Genomic DNA, 14,865 nt, shown 5'->3' on the forward strand with positions numbered 1-14,865 from the left:
AAATCTTCAATAGTGGGGTGTCGCCTACTGTGGTCAGTGATCATAATCTTGTACATTGTATGCTGATGATTCTGCCTTAATTGTTGCTGACAAAGATGTCAATGAAATTCAGCAAACCTTAAGCTCTGAACTGGAGTCTGTTAGGGAATGGTTAATCGATCATGAACGCTACACTCGGGGAAGACCCCATCAATCCTGTTTGGATCTAAAAGAAGGTTCTCTGTTAAGGACACCTTCAAGGCAGCCTGTGATGGGGAGCTCACACACACTCATCTTCAACCGTTTAGTCCAATTAAGGGTTGCGGGGGGTTGGAGCCTATCCCAGCAGTCATAGAGCGTGAGGTGGGGTACACCCTGGCCCGGACGCCAGCCTGTCGCAGAGCGTGATGGGGAAACCGCTGATAGTAAATCCTTTGAAATTCACTGGTCTGGTCCTTGACCAGGCGGTTAGTGGAGGTCAGATTACGGATGGCATCATCAGTAAATCTAAGGTAAAATTGAAATTTTTGTACAGACAGGACATACAATTTAAACGCCTGCTGCTGTCAACATTTACAGTGTTATATGAACTATGTTAGTTCATCTGGGTACTCTGGTCTGACCAAGAACTATCAGGGGAGGCTGCAGGTAGTGCAGAACAAAATAATACACTTCCTCCTCGATGCTCACCCCCAGGACCAACGTCGGGCTTCCTGAACTTCGACGGGTCCATGTGCTGCTTCCGGTGGAGTTCAGGGTTCAGCGTCAGCACTTCACAGTAGAAATACCAGATCCAACACCTCGTCCCTGGTCGTCCCATCATTCAGATCCTTTGGTGCTTCAACAATCCTGTTTACGGGTGTTCAGTTTGCCAAGTCAAATACAACTGTCAAATAAAAGAAGGGTAAAACAACACCTGTTCCAAAAAACAAAAAACAACAACAACAACAAAAAAAGAGAAAACATACAAAACAACCCATTTTTGTTTTATTAGTGGTTTAATTTTAAAATACAATTTTTAACATTGTGTAAAATCTGTAAATATATTATTATTGCGCAAATATCTTTTATTTTAATCTCTATTTTTTATATACTTTTATAACCTATTTCTCGTCATACGAGTCTGTGATATTTATGGGCCACATTGGAAACAAGTGAATTTCACTTTATTGTGTTGTGTTAATTTAGAAGATCTTCACTTAGCCTGGAAAAAGAGTTTGTTGCTCTATAAGAAAGCCCTCCGTGAAGCTAGGACATCTTTCTACTCATCACTAATTGAAGAAAATAAGAACAACCCCAGGTTTCTTTTCAGCACTGTAGCCAGGCTGACAAAGAGTCAGAGCTCTATTGAGCTGAGTATTTCATTAACTTTAACTAGTGATGACTTCATGACTTTCTTTGCTAACAAAATTTTGACTATTAGAGAAAAAATTACTCATAACCATCCCAAAGATGTATCGTTATCTTTGGCTGCTTTCAGTGATGCCGGTATTTGGTTAGACTCTTTCTCTCCGATTGTTCTGTCTGAGTTATTTTCATTAGTTGCTTCATCCAAACCATCAACATGCTTATTAGACCCCATTCCTGCCAGGCTGCTCAAGGAAGTCCTACCATTATTTAATGCTTCAATCTTAAATATGATCAATCTATCTTTATTAGTTGGTTATGTACCACAGGCCTTTAAGGTGGCAGTAATTAAACCATTACTTAAAAAGCCATCACTTGACCCAGCTATCTTAGCTAATTATAGGCCAATCTCCAACCTTCCTTTTCTCTCAAAGATTCTTGAGAGGGTAGTTGTAAAACAGCTAACTGATCACCTGCAGAGGAATGGTCTATTTGAAGAGTTTCAGTCAGGTTTTAGAATTCATCATAGTACAGAAACAGCATTAGTGAAGGTTACAAATGATCTTCTTATGGCTTCGGACAGTGGACTTATCTCTGTGCTTGTTCTGTTGGACCTCAGTGCTGCTTTTGATACTGTTGACCAGAAAATTTTATTACAGAGATTAGAGCATGTCATAGGTATTAAAGGCACTGCGCTGCGGTGGTTTGAATCATATTTGTCTAATAGATTACAGTTTGTTCATGTAAATGGGGAATCTTCTTCACAGACTAAAGTTAATTATGGAGTTCCACAAGGTTCTGTGCTAGGACCAATTTTATTCACTTTATACATGCTTCCCTTGGGCAGTATTATTAGACGGTATTGCTTAAATTTTCATTGTTACGCAGATGATACCCAGCTTTATCTATCCATGAAGCCAGAGGATACACACCAATTAGCTAAACTGCAGGATTGTCTTACAGACATAAAGACATGGATGACCTCTAATTTCCTGCTTTTAAACTCAGATAAAACTGAAGTTATTGTACTTGGCCCCACAAATCTTGGAAGCATGGTGTCTAACCAGATCGTTACTCTGGATGGCATTTCCCTGATCTCTGGTAATACTGTGAGAAATCTTGGAGTTATTTTTGATCAGGATATGTCATTCAAAGCGCATATTAAACAAATATGTAGGACTGCCTTTTTTCATTTACGCAATATCTCTAAAATCAGAAAGGTCTTGTCTCAGAGTGATGCTGAAAAACTAATTCATGCATTTATTTCCTCTAGGCTGGACTATTGTAATTCATTATTATCAGGTTGTCCTAAAAGTTCCCTAAAAAGCCTTCAGTTGGTTCAGAATGCTGCAGCTAGAGTACTGACAGGGACTAGCAGGAGAGAGCATATCTCACCCGTGTTGGCCTCTCTTCATTGGCTTCCTGTTAATTCTAGAATAGAATTTAAAATTCTTCTTCTTACTTATAAGGTTTTGAATAATCAGGTCCCATCTTATCTTAGGGACCTCGTAGTACCATATTACCCCATTAGAGCGCTTCGCTCTCAGACTGCGGGCTTACTTGTAGTTCCTAGGGTTTGTAAGAGTAGAATGGGAGGCAGAGCCTTCAGCTTTCAGGCTCCTCTCCTGTGGAACCAGCTCCCAATTCAGATCAGGGAGACAGACACCCTCTCTACTTTTAAGATTAGGCTTAAAACTTTCCTTTTCGCTAAGGCTTATAGTTAGGGCTGGATCGGGTGACCCTGGACCATCCCTTGGTTATGTTGCTTTAGACGTAGACTGTGGGGGGTTCCCATGATGCACTGTTTCTTTCTTTTTTTGCTCCGTATGCATCACTCTGCATTTAATCATTAGTGATCGATCTCTGCCCCCCTTCTCGGCATGTCTTTTTCCTGGTTCTTTCCCTCAGCCCCAACCAGACTGCCCCTCCCTGAGCCTGGTTCTGCTGGAGGTTTCTTCCTGTTAAAAGGGAGTTTTTCCTTCCCACTGTGGCCAAGTGCTTGCTCATAGGGGGTCGTTTTGACCGTTGGGGTTTTTCATGGTTACTGTATGGCCTTGCCTTGCAATATGGAGCGCCTTGGGGCAACTGTTTGTTGTGATTTGGTGCTATATAAGAAAAAAGTTGATTGATTGATTGATTACCCTGTATTTACATGTGTTGTATATATTTATACAAATAAATTAAATTCAACATCAACATTAATTACTACCACTACTAATACTAATAATAATGATAATAATAACAATGATAAAGCAATTTTCCCCTGTGTGATGGCTCTCCTTCAGATCTTAATTATGACTAGAATCTGGAAAACTAGTTAAAATATTATTGTACTGAAATTCCAAAATTCCTTTGAGACATTTTGACCAAAAAGTGATGAGACTGTTTCTCATGATGACCACACACGTCAAAACACTGTCTTCTAATTATTAGAACATATTTATTGTTTACGATGCAGGCTGGAGATATATATATATATATACTCAACAAAAATATAAACGCAACACTTTTGGTTTTGCTCTCATTTTGTATGAGATGAACTCAAAGATCTAAAACTTTTTCCACATACACAATATCAACATTTCCCTCAAATATTGTTCACAAACCAGTCTAAATCTGTGATAGTGAGCACTTCTCCTTTGCTGAGATAATCCATCCCACCTCACAGGTGTGCCATATCAAGATGCTGATTAGACACCATGATTAGTGCACAGGTGTGCCTTAGACTGTCCACAATAAAAGGCCACTCTGAAAGGTGCAGTTTTATCACACAGCACAATGCCACAGATGTCGCAAGATTTGAGGGAGCGTGCAATTGGCATGCTGACAGCAGGAATGTCAACCAGAGCTGTTGCTCGTGTATTGAATGTTCATGTCTCTACCATAAGCCGTCTCCAAAGTTGTTTCAGAGAATTTGGCAGTACATCCAACCAGCCTCACAACCGCAGACCACGTGTAACCACACCAGCCCAGGACCTCCACATCCAGCATGTTCACCTCCAAGATCATCTGAGACCAGCCATTCGGACAGCTGCTGAAACAATCGGTTTGCATAACCAAAGAATTTCTGCACAAACTGTCAGAAACCGTCTCAGGGAAGCTCATCTGCATGCTCGTCGTCCTCATGGGGGTCTCGACCTGACTCCAGTTCGTCGTCGTAACCGACTTGAGTGGGCAAATGCTCACATTCGCTGGTGTTTGGCACATTGGAGAGGTGTTCTCTTCACGGATGATGCGAAGGAGATGTGTTGCACTGCATGAGGCAAATGGTGGTCACACCAGATACTGACTGGTATCCCCCCCCCCCCCCCCCCAGTAAAACAAAACTGCACCTTTCAGAGTGGCCTTTTATTGTGGGCAGTCTAAGGCACACCTGTGCACTAATGGTGTCTAATCAGCATCCTGATATGGCACACCTGTGAGGTGGGATGGATTATCTCAGCAAAGGAGAAGTGCTCACTATCACAGATTTAGACTGGTTTGTGAACAATATTTGAGGGAAATGGTGATATTGTGTATGTGGAAAAAGTTTTAGATCTTTGAGTTCATCTCATACAAAATGGGAGCAAAACCAAAAGTGTTGCGTTTATATTTTTGTTGAGTGTATATATATTTACCGGAAATAACATTTCTTGCGTTTTCTTTTAAGCTTTTATTTTGAAGCTATAAACGGAACCGTTGTCGGTGCACGCTCTCTGGCTTGACGCTGGCCCTTCGGCATCGCGGCATCCTCGCTGTCAAGAAAGACCGGAATCATGGACAACGTACCGGCCATCGTCAACATCTGCATCTCCCTGCGGATCCAACCCAACGAGGGCCCGGTGTTTTTTAAGGTGGACGGAACCAGGTTCGGCCAGACCAGAACCATCAAACTGCTCACAGGATCCAAGTACAAGATCGAAGTGGTCGTCAAACCTGGAACCGTTGAGGCCACGTAAGGAGGAAATCACGTGACATTTCACTGTGGAAACAGTAAGCCGTCTTTGTTTTAATAAGGATGACAGTCACGTGATGAGAGGTTTAAAAAAAGGAGCAGCGGGCTGACGCGTCACGTGACTGCGCCTCCTGCAGGCCTGCAACAGCACGACACTCTAATAATACATGCCGTTACCATGGTAACAGGAGGCCTGCTGATGGGATGGGTAGGTCGGCCGGTCTGGCTGACCGAACAAAAAACTAAGAGGGCGCTCAGAGCGCGCGCCTCTGCTGCCGCCAACAAAGACCATGCCATTTTCCGTGGCGTCCGCCGATAAACTTTAGCATCTTTCATTTAAATATTCATGTATTAAACGTCTCAGTTTTCATCTTAAAGGCGTCATTTGTGCAGAATCAGGTTTTGTCGACTTCTACATTTAAAAACGGCAGCTATGTCAGGAAATATCCCAAAAACTCGCCGCTATGATCCGATGCAGCTCTGAAAGGGCTCGTTTTGGACTTCTGTGACATATGTCACAGTTCTGAGCTCGTGGCTCCTCTGACCCCGCCTCTGCTCTTGGTGACACATCAGTGTACACATTAAACATCGAGTTGAAAATGAGGCTTTTAACCTGAAAATACTTTTTTTCTTTTTTGTTATTAATAAGGAGGAAAATCTCACTGATTGTTTGGTGACATTCAGTCAAACTGTGAGGGTGCCTAAGACTTTTTACACAGCACTGTAGGGTTTCACAGTAAAAGCATTCTGTAGCGCTGTGCACGGTCTAATGAGAGCTTTGGTTTAAAAAGACTGTTTCCCCTCCTCATCTCCACAGGAACATGAACATCGGGGGGGTGGTCTTCCCGCTGCAGCAGCAGTCCAGAGACGAGGAGTCGGTGGTGTATCACGGTCAGTACGACACTGAGGGCGTCCCGCACACAAAGAGCGGCGACAGGCAGCCCGTCCAAGTCAGCATGGAGGTGAGACGCCACATTCAGCGTGCACACAGCCTCAGGTGGTGATTATCACTCAGACCCGAGACGGTCTGCCGCTGTCTGTCTGTCTGCAGTTTAACACAGCGGGAACGTTCGAGACGGTCTGGCAGGTCAAATACTACAACTACTACAAGAGGGAGCACTGCCAGTTTGGCAACAAGTTCAGCAGCATCGAGTACGAGTGCAAGCCCAATGAGACGCGGACGCTCATGTGGATCAACAAGGAGGCCTTCAACTGAAGCTCAGCCTGAGGTCAGAGGTCAGCTCAGTGACCGTGGGTCTGTGTCGCAACGACCAGCTCGGGACAGGAAGCAGAATTAAAGACAAACTTAAAAGGTAACTGTTTTAACATGTTTTACAAACTATACAGGCTGAAAAGGAGAAAACCGCCACTTTTAGGTGTGGAATTTAAAAAACGTTTTGTGCTTGATGACGTCACACCGAGCACTGTCCTGTAGGGGGCAGCAGTGAGTGGACTCCTGCCTGTCTTTAATCAGCATTAGTCCGGGAGCCAAGCAGGTCGTTGGCACTAAACACTATCCAGCCCCCAGGTGACCCTGAACCATCCCTTAGTTATGCTGCTATAGACGTAGACTGCTGGGGGGTTCCCATGATGCACTGTTTCTTTCTCTTTTTGCTCTGTATGCACCACTCTGCATTTAATCATTAGTGATTGATCTCTGCTCCCCTCCACAGCATGTCTTTTTCCTGGTTCTCTCCCTCAGCCCCAACCAGTCCCAGCAGAAGACTGCCCCTCCCTGAGCCTGGTTCTGCTGGAGGTTTCTTCCTGTTAAAAGGGAGTTTTTCCTTCCCACTGTAGCCAAGTGCTTGCTCACAGGGGGTCGTTTTGACCGTTGGGGTTTTTCTGTAATTATTGTATGGCCTTGCCTTACAATATAAAGCGCCTTGGGGCAACTGTTTGTTGTGATTTGGCGCTATATAAATAAAATTGATTTGATTTGATATCGAAAATTAGACCACATTATTTGTCTGATCATAAAGATTCCAACTAGGTATAGTTTGGACTAGTGTGCCTTAATAGAGAGAGTGGTGACATGACGAGTTGAGAGGAAAAAAAAAAAAAAAAAAGTCACGTGACTCCTGGAGCCATCTTGGTTCCAAAACAGTGTTGGCTGTTAATGTGTCTGCATGTAAATGCAGCTATTTTATTCATTTATTCTCTGAAAATGTTGGGTTGTTGTGCATTTGGAGCCACAAATAGACACAACAAGGACTTCAAGATGTACAGATTCACTTCAGATCTGAACAGAAGAAACATTTGGGAAAATAAAGTCAGCGTGTGGGATGGATGTGACTTCATCATCAAAGCTTTGAGAGGTCAATTTATTGTTCAGTCCCATGTCCAGTAAAACCGTCATCATATAAACCAGATATTCAGTCACCAGACAAAAAAGTCCCATATTGTTTTCCATGTAATAAACATCATGTATAACAGATTTTCAATCAATCAATCAATCATTCAAACTTTATTTATATAGCCCTTTCCACAGCCCAAAAGGTGACCAAAGTGCTTCACAGTCAGATAAAAAAACACAGAGAATAACTTGAAACCATAAGACAATAAGCAAATTTAAAACAGACACATCAATAAAAATATATGTCCAAAAATATTTGCAGATAAGAACCAAATAAAATGTCAGAGCACTGCTGGCTGTATAATAGATTTTCGCTCACATCAGATAAAATGTCCCGTCCACTCGCAATGCATTTCCATTAAAAATCCTGAACAGTCTGGACGTGCACAGTAACAGAGGTACAAATTAAAGTTCAGCTCTGACACTCGCAGATTTGAGGAACGTGGGACCTCAGTTATTTCTGTGATTAAAAGTCCGACAGTTTATTATATTCACATGGTGTTCAGACTCTGACCTGCAGTCTGACGTGAACCTGTTAAATCAGACACAAAAGGCTTTGATTTGACACTTTTCTGCTTTTAATCCTTCATCTGCCATCATATTTTAATAGTTTTTACAGTGTGCACGCTGATTACAAACGGATCAGAAAAGTCCACATCACATTTACAGCATCGTAAAAGAGGAAAATGTGCAGCTTACCTTTGATTTGGAGGTGATGATTGTAGAAAGAAAAGACTGTTGGGGGTCAAATTAATCCAGAATAAAGCAAAATCCAGAGACGGAGAACTTTAAAACTGTCACACACGTCATTGCATGACATGAAGTTACAGAGCTGCAGCTGCATAAATCAGGCTTTAAATTAATTAAATAAAATCATGAATTGTAAATTTATGTAAATGACAGCTTAACTATTTTTATATTTATTTTAATAGCACCTGTACCTGGATGTGTTGCTGTATGCGGTTAAATGATTTTAAAAAATGTTGAAATCATAAAAGGTTCATTCAGTAGTTCAGCGCAGTTGGAACCAAAATGGCGCCACATTCTGAGTTGACGCCGCTCTCTGAATAAAGGCACTCTAGTTTGAACTATCTACGACTGAATGTTCTGGAGTTAAAAACAGCAAAAATGACAACAAAGGTCAGTTTCAGTTTGGTAAAAAAAAAAAAAGTGATGCAAATTATTGGTTGAGCAAATGATTTTCCTGTCGAGACCGAAGTAAAAAAAAAAAAAAAAAACACAAACCTGAGCAGGTCAGCTTTTAAAACAGCTGTGCAGTTTGTAATAAAAACTGTTTAAGTCCAGAATGACTGCAGCTAATGTACTCAAGCTAATGACCTAGCCCCAAAAAAAAAAGAAGTTAATGCTTGTAATAAGAACAGCGCCGCCAAGAGCAGTGAGGTGTTTAAGCACTTTCTGTAACAGGAAGTCCTGTCCGGACTCACTGCCGCCCCCTGGTGGATTGCGGTGTGTGACGTCATTAGAACCAATGTTTGTCAATAAATCGTTTTATTCATCCACAACTTGGCAGTAAATCACTTTGGTGCGTTTTGTTCTTGAGCTTCCAGCAGACAATAATGTTATTTAACATTATTCATGAATCTGTGATTTATGTGTCCTGCTTGTTTGTTTTTGTTGTTTTTGTTTAAAAATCTGCTCTAAATGCTGCAGGTGGGTTTCAACTACTCACTAGATTTTAAACCTGAATATTTGTGCTGCAGATGTTTCGCTCGATGTCAAACCTGCTGTTTATTATTGTATTTGTTGTTTAAACAGATTAAATTTGCCAAACATGTTTTTATTCGTTTTTCTTGCCGATTTCTTCATGGTTTGTTTGTATTTGTGATGAAACAAGTGAAAAATGTTCTTGTTGTGACTGAAAGTTTGTTTTTCTGTGATCATTCACATTTCAGATGGTGAAAATTCAAATGGTTATTAACTTTTAAAGTTATTAATTTTTCTGAACAAAGGGAATTTTATTTTATTTATTTATTTGGTGAAACAAATGCACATTTATCCACAGTCACCAAAAATAAAGTTTTTTCCTTTGAAAATGCATCAATTGATCACTGTGTTGCTGATCAATATGAGCTCAGACTGAGACCTCGAACCCTCTGCGCCCACATGGTCGGACTTTATGCTGCTGAGTACTTTTGGATTTGCAGATTTTATCTTGTTTCTAATTTTCTGGCACCTCAGTCACTGACCACAATATCAGAAACACGTTTAAATCTGCCACTCAAGACTTCAGCCCTGAAATATTTAAACTAGAGAAGTCGGAGGGTATCGTCCAAATCGCACCATCTAACAAATAAAATCATTTAGCCCCGCCCCCTTTGGCAGATCCGCCTTAATCATTTAATGGTTATATATCACGTCACATCAAGTGATGACATCATACACATGAATCTTCTTCAGTCAATGAAACTATGGAAAGTCAGAAAAATCTTAAAATATAGAATAAGTGGTGCAGCACTGATGTGTAAATAAACCGGGGGCAAAAACAGTAGGATAAAATAAAACTTTGATTTTAGTTAATGAAATATTTTTGCAATGGTCATTTTTTTTAGATGAGAATTTTGGAAAAATTCCAGGTCAGGGCGCCCCCTGCTGGTTGAGTTGACTGATGACTGTCAGCAGAGGGATTACTGATGAAACCGGTGTCACATGACCTGAGGTTAGAGCGAGAGACCAGGAGGTCCAGGGTTTAACCACACCGGTTCAGACAGGACATGAGCCGCACCAAAAGCAGACCAGGGCAAAGGTCAAAGGTGTAATGACAGAAAATTAGGAACAGCAGGTGTTGGACTCACGTCCCTCAGCTTTCTACAGAGACCAAAGTTTGACCCGAGAGGTCGACTCTCTTTTGAATGATCTCAGTGCTGTCAAAGTCCACTTCAAAGACAAAAGATCCTAAAGTGACTTGACCCCGAGCACCACGATCCAGTTCCCTCAGGAAGGAACAACTGATACCGTAAATAATTGAACTTGTCTTTGTGTCTGTCTGAAAGCCAGAAACTGAACAAAAATGAACAAATCGACAGCTAAAGTACGTCACAGTTCTAATCGCAAGTATGAGAGAAAACTGTCAGCGATTACTGTCTGTAACAACACTGCGATATCGTGAAGATATTTGTTCAGTTTTTTATTCCACGTGACAGAACCGTTACATCATCAACGTGCAGCAGGATGCTTCTGTTTGGAGGCCGTCTGTCATCGTGTAGGATTTACACTGTAAATAACGCCCCTTAAAGGCCGTCTTTGCAGTTTAATTTTTAAGGTAGTAGAAGACCTCGCTGAGACACGTGTGCACATCATTCTGGAGACGAGAACTCAACTGTTCTGGACTAATATGACCCCAATGAACAACTTAAGATATGTGCAAAATTGTCTATCCGGGACACACAGCCCAAAAAGGACCATGCTCTTTTCAAAAAGGACCACGCCCTTTTAAAAAACGACCACACCCTTTTCAAAAAGGACTGCGCCCTTTTAAAAAATGACCACACCCTTTAAAAAAAAAAAAAAAAGGACCACACCCTTTTTAAAAATGACCACACCCTTTTAAAAAAAGGACCACACCCTTTTTAAAAATGACCACGCCCTTTTCAAAAAGGACACGCCCTTTTAAAAAGACCACACCCTTTTTAAAAAGGACCGCGCCCTTTAAAAAAATGACCACGCCCTTTTTGTCCCCAGTGTTACATCAGATACAGCTGTATTTTCTAAACTGCAGTAGCTCCAGATTTTACAAAGTATTCAATATGTTCAGAACAACCAGGACATGTTTGGGAGGGTCACAGAAGAGTGTAACATTGCTAATTAGATATTTTAAGAGAAATGGCTAAAATAAGTGGGTCAACTTATTACTGTACATCAAAAGAAAACTAAGATTTGCCAAATATAATGACATTTTATTTTCAGTCACACTGTTAATGGAATATTGATTTAAAGTGAAAAATACAAAACAAAACTTGTTTCTTTAGCAGACAGCAGTATGTAGAGATGTTAAACGTTTTAAAGATCATCAGGGAAATTTCCCAACAGCCAGTAATACAACTTATAACACCACATTAGTGTTTTTTTTTTTTTTCAAAGACGTAAACACAACAAAATCCAGATATGAAGATTATGCTCATTCAGTGTCGGGGTTTATCTCCCTCGCATCTGCATTACTTACAGCAACGGATCCCAGCCAGCCGAAAATGCATTTGAAGTAGTACTCGGGACGAAAAGTTTCAGGCTGTTTGTCCCAGATAGAGATTTTGGCACATAGCTCCAGTTGCTCATTGGGGTCATATTAGTCCAGAACAGTTGAGTTATCGTCTCCTAAACAATGTGCACGTGTCTCAGCGAGGTCCTAGACTAAGGTCAGTGATTCGATTTGTGACCCAAAGCCACCAGACATTTAGAGTGTAATTAACAAAATAACGGCTAAAACCCGGTTGGACCGTGGAGAGCATGTCGTCTTCATCATGCTGATTTTCCTGCATTTTTATTATTTAGGGATTTTTTTTAATTGTACGTGTGTTTTGCAGAAAAATCTTATTTTGTAGAAATAAATTAAATAATTCTGTTTGTGAAATGATGTACCTTTTTAACAGCAGGTGGTGCTGTTCCTGCAGGCTCCATGCAGGCCAGGTTGCTGTGTGCTCCTCCTGACTTTGACCTCAGCCACATTTAACCCTCTGGGGCCGACGGCATCGTATACGACGGCTAAGACCAAGCTTTACTAAATTCTAAATAACTTTTTAATGATATGAGATAGAAACTTACTTCTTTTTTTTTTTTTTTGCTGAAAAGTTAACTCCGCGGACTTTCGAGCCACCGTCCACCATCTTTGTACTCCTCATAGAAGCTGTGTGGTGATGTGCGCAATGTGAGTGTCCAATCTGAATTAGTTCAAAATCACATGGTTTTCCAAAATCCAATCGAAGGACTGATTTACCTCACGTGAAAAGCCAAAGAATGTTTTCAGGAATGATACGTTACTAGTTGGCCCATTTGAATAGCCCCCCGAGTGCTCCAATGAGTACATACTATTGGTCACAATGCGCCCTGCACCATTACGCACAGCGATCATTGAAGGCAGACAGAGAGCCTCTGATGACAATCTCACATGCTCAAACAAAGAGTGTGTAAGTATCAGGACTGCTCCACTAGTTTGCATGTGAATGTTACTGGATAACTCTGTTGCTTTCTCTGCGTAAAGCACTCTTTACCATATCAATGGACAACAAAACGCATAGACCATTTTGTATATATTGTTCAAAATGTGCATTTGTGTTTATTGTTTGAACCTTTTTGTTGTACAGTCTTTCACTCAAGACCTCAAATTACCTTTATAAAGTGTCAAAACGGTTGTTTATTATAGTTTGTTGTGTGTGGAAAATTATTTTTCGCTTTATTTTTTCCTTGCCTATTTTTGATTGCAAACCTTTATTACACTTATAAAACACAACAAAAACATATATATTCTGAAAGCACAGGTTGTCCTGAAAAAAAAGAGACATAAAACTTGATTGTGGGATGCAGGGAGAGCTGTTAACAGCAATAATAAAACATCTATGCCAGGTGAGTGAACTGTCTAAAAAATGCACTCGGACCCCAGAGGGTTAAACAGCTCTTTGGCCTCTACTGTTCGGTGCTTTAGAGCAGCCATAAACCTGCGTTTGTGCAGAATCTGGAGTTTAAACGAATCAACCATGTTTCACTCCACAGGAAGAAACGACTGAAAGAGAGAAAAAAAAGTCCAGCAACTGAATAAAATGAAACTCAAAAGCCCAGAATTATCAAGGTCACGATTCCAGAAAAGTAACACCAGGTGTCTTACAAAGGACATGTTTTAACGATCACGCCGTATGAGAGAAAAACAGCTTTTAAATCAATAAAATAAAATTCTGACTTCAGCACTGCAGAGCTCTGAATTTATTCTGAAACTCAAAACTGCGCATTTTTCTTACAGGATGTGAAAGAGCTGGAGGAGGAGTTAAAGCAACAGCTGTGCTGAGACAGCACCACCTGCTGTTCAAAAAAATTTTAGTGCAATATGACTCCTTTAAAGAACCAATTATAGCAGATGGAGGGGGAGTTAAAGCAGCTAGAGGAGGAGTTTAAATGCTAGAGGAGGAGTTAAAAGGGCTGGAGGAGTTAAAACAGCTGGAGGAGGAGTTAAAGCAGGTAGAGGAGGAGTTTAAATGCTAGAGGAGGAGTTAAAAGGGCTGGAGGAGTTAAAACAGCTGGAGGGGGAGTTAAAGCAGCTAGGAGTTTAAATGCTAGAGGAGTTAAAACAGCTGCAGGAGGAGTTAAAACAGCTGGAGGAGGAGTTTAAATGCTAGAGGAGGAGTTTAAATGCTAGAGGAGGAGTTAAAAGGGCTGGAGGCGTTAAAACAGCTGGAGGAGGAGTTAAAGCAGCTGGAGGATGAGTTTAAATGCTAGAGGAGGAGTTAAAGCAGCTGGTGGAGGAGTTAAAGCAGCTGGTGGAGGAGTTAAAGCAGCTGGAAGAGGAGTTAAAGCAGCTGGAAGAGGAGTTAAAGCAGCTAGAGGAGGAGTTTAAATGGCAAGAGGAGGAGTTAAAGTGGCTGGAGGAGGAGTTAAAACAGCTAGAGGAGGAGTTTAAATGCTAGAGGAGTTAAAACAGCTGGAGGAGGAGTTAAAACAGCTGGAGGAGGAGTTTAAATGCTAGAGGAGGAGTTAAAAGGGCTGGAGGCATTAAAACAGCTGGAGGAGGAGTTAAAGCAGCTAGAGGAGGAGTTTAAATGCTAGAGGAGGAGTTAAAAGGGCTGGAGGAGTTAAAACAGCTGGAGGAGGACTTAAAGCTGCTAGAGGAGTTTAAATGCTAGAGGAGGAGTTAAAACAGCTGGAGGAGGAGTTAAAACAGCTAGAGGAGAAGTTTAAATGCTAGAGGAGGAGTTAAAACAGCTGGAGAAGGAGTTAAAACAGCTGGAGGAGGAGTTTAAATACTAGAGGAGGAGTTAAAGCGGCTGGAGGAGGAGTTAAAGCGGCTGGAGGAGGAGTTAAAGCAGCTGGAGGAGGAGTTAAAGCAGCTAGAGGAGGAGTTAAAGCAGCTAGAGGAGGAGTTTAAATGGCAAGAGGAGGAGTTAAAGTGGCTGGAGGAGGAGTTAAAGCAACAGCTGTGCTGAGACAGCAACAACCGCTGTTCAAAAAATTTAGTGCAATATGACTCCTTTAAAGAAGCAATTATAGCAGATCATCATGAAAAAAGGATGTAAAACAGCTGGAGGGGGAGTTA

General features: G+C 41.3%; 1 protein-coding gene across 1 annotated transcript; it reads left to right on the plus strand.

Moving 5' to 3' along the window:
• Positions 1-4,974: 4,974 nt before the first annotated feature.
• cnrip1a (cannabinoid receptor interacting protein 1a) lies at positions 4,975-6,607 on the plus strand. Its single transcript, XM_034188852.1, has 3 exons — positions 4,975-5,260; positions 6,078-6,222; positions 6,312-6,607. The coding sequence occupies exons 1-3, from the start codon at positions 5,082-5,084 to the stop codon at positions 6,474-6,476; spliced, it is 489 nt and encodes a 162-aa protein (XP_034044743.1). The 5' UTR covers positions 4,975-5,081; the 3' UTR covers positions 6,477-6,607.
• The last annotated feature ends 8,258 nt before the right edge of the window (positions 6,608-14,865 follow it).

The sequence above is a fragment of the Thalassophryne amazonica genome, chromosome 15 (assembly GCF_902500255.1).
Source record: "Thalassophryne amazonica chromosome 15, fThaAma1.1, whole genome shotgun sequence".
Taxonomy (NCBI): Eukaryota; Metazoa; Chordata; class Actinopteri; order Batrachoidiformes; family Batrachoididae; genus Thalassophryne; species Thalassophryne amazonica.

Excerpts from the sequence above, each read along its gene's own strand:
- cnrip1a (XM_034188852.1), top strand. The coding sequence starts at position 5,082 with ATGGACAACGTACCGGCCATCGTCAACATCTGCATCTCCCTGCGGATC. Across the intron at positions 5,261-6,077 it reads CCTGGAACCGTTGAGGCCAC|GAACATGAACATCGGGGGGG; the intron begins GTAAGGAGGAAA and ends TCATCTCCACAG. Across the intron at positions 6,223-6,311 it reads CCGTCCAAGTCAGCATGGAG|TTTAACACAGCGGGAACGTT; the intron begins GTGAGACGCCAC and ends GTCTGTCTGCAG.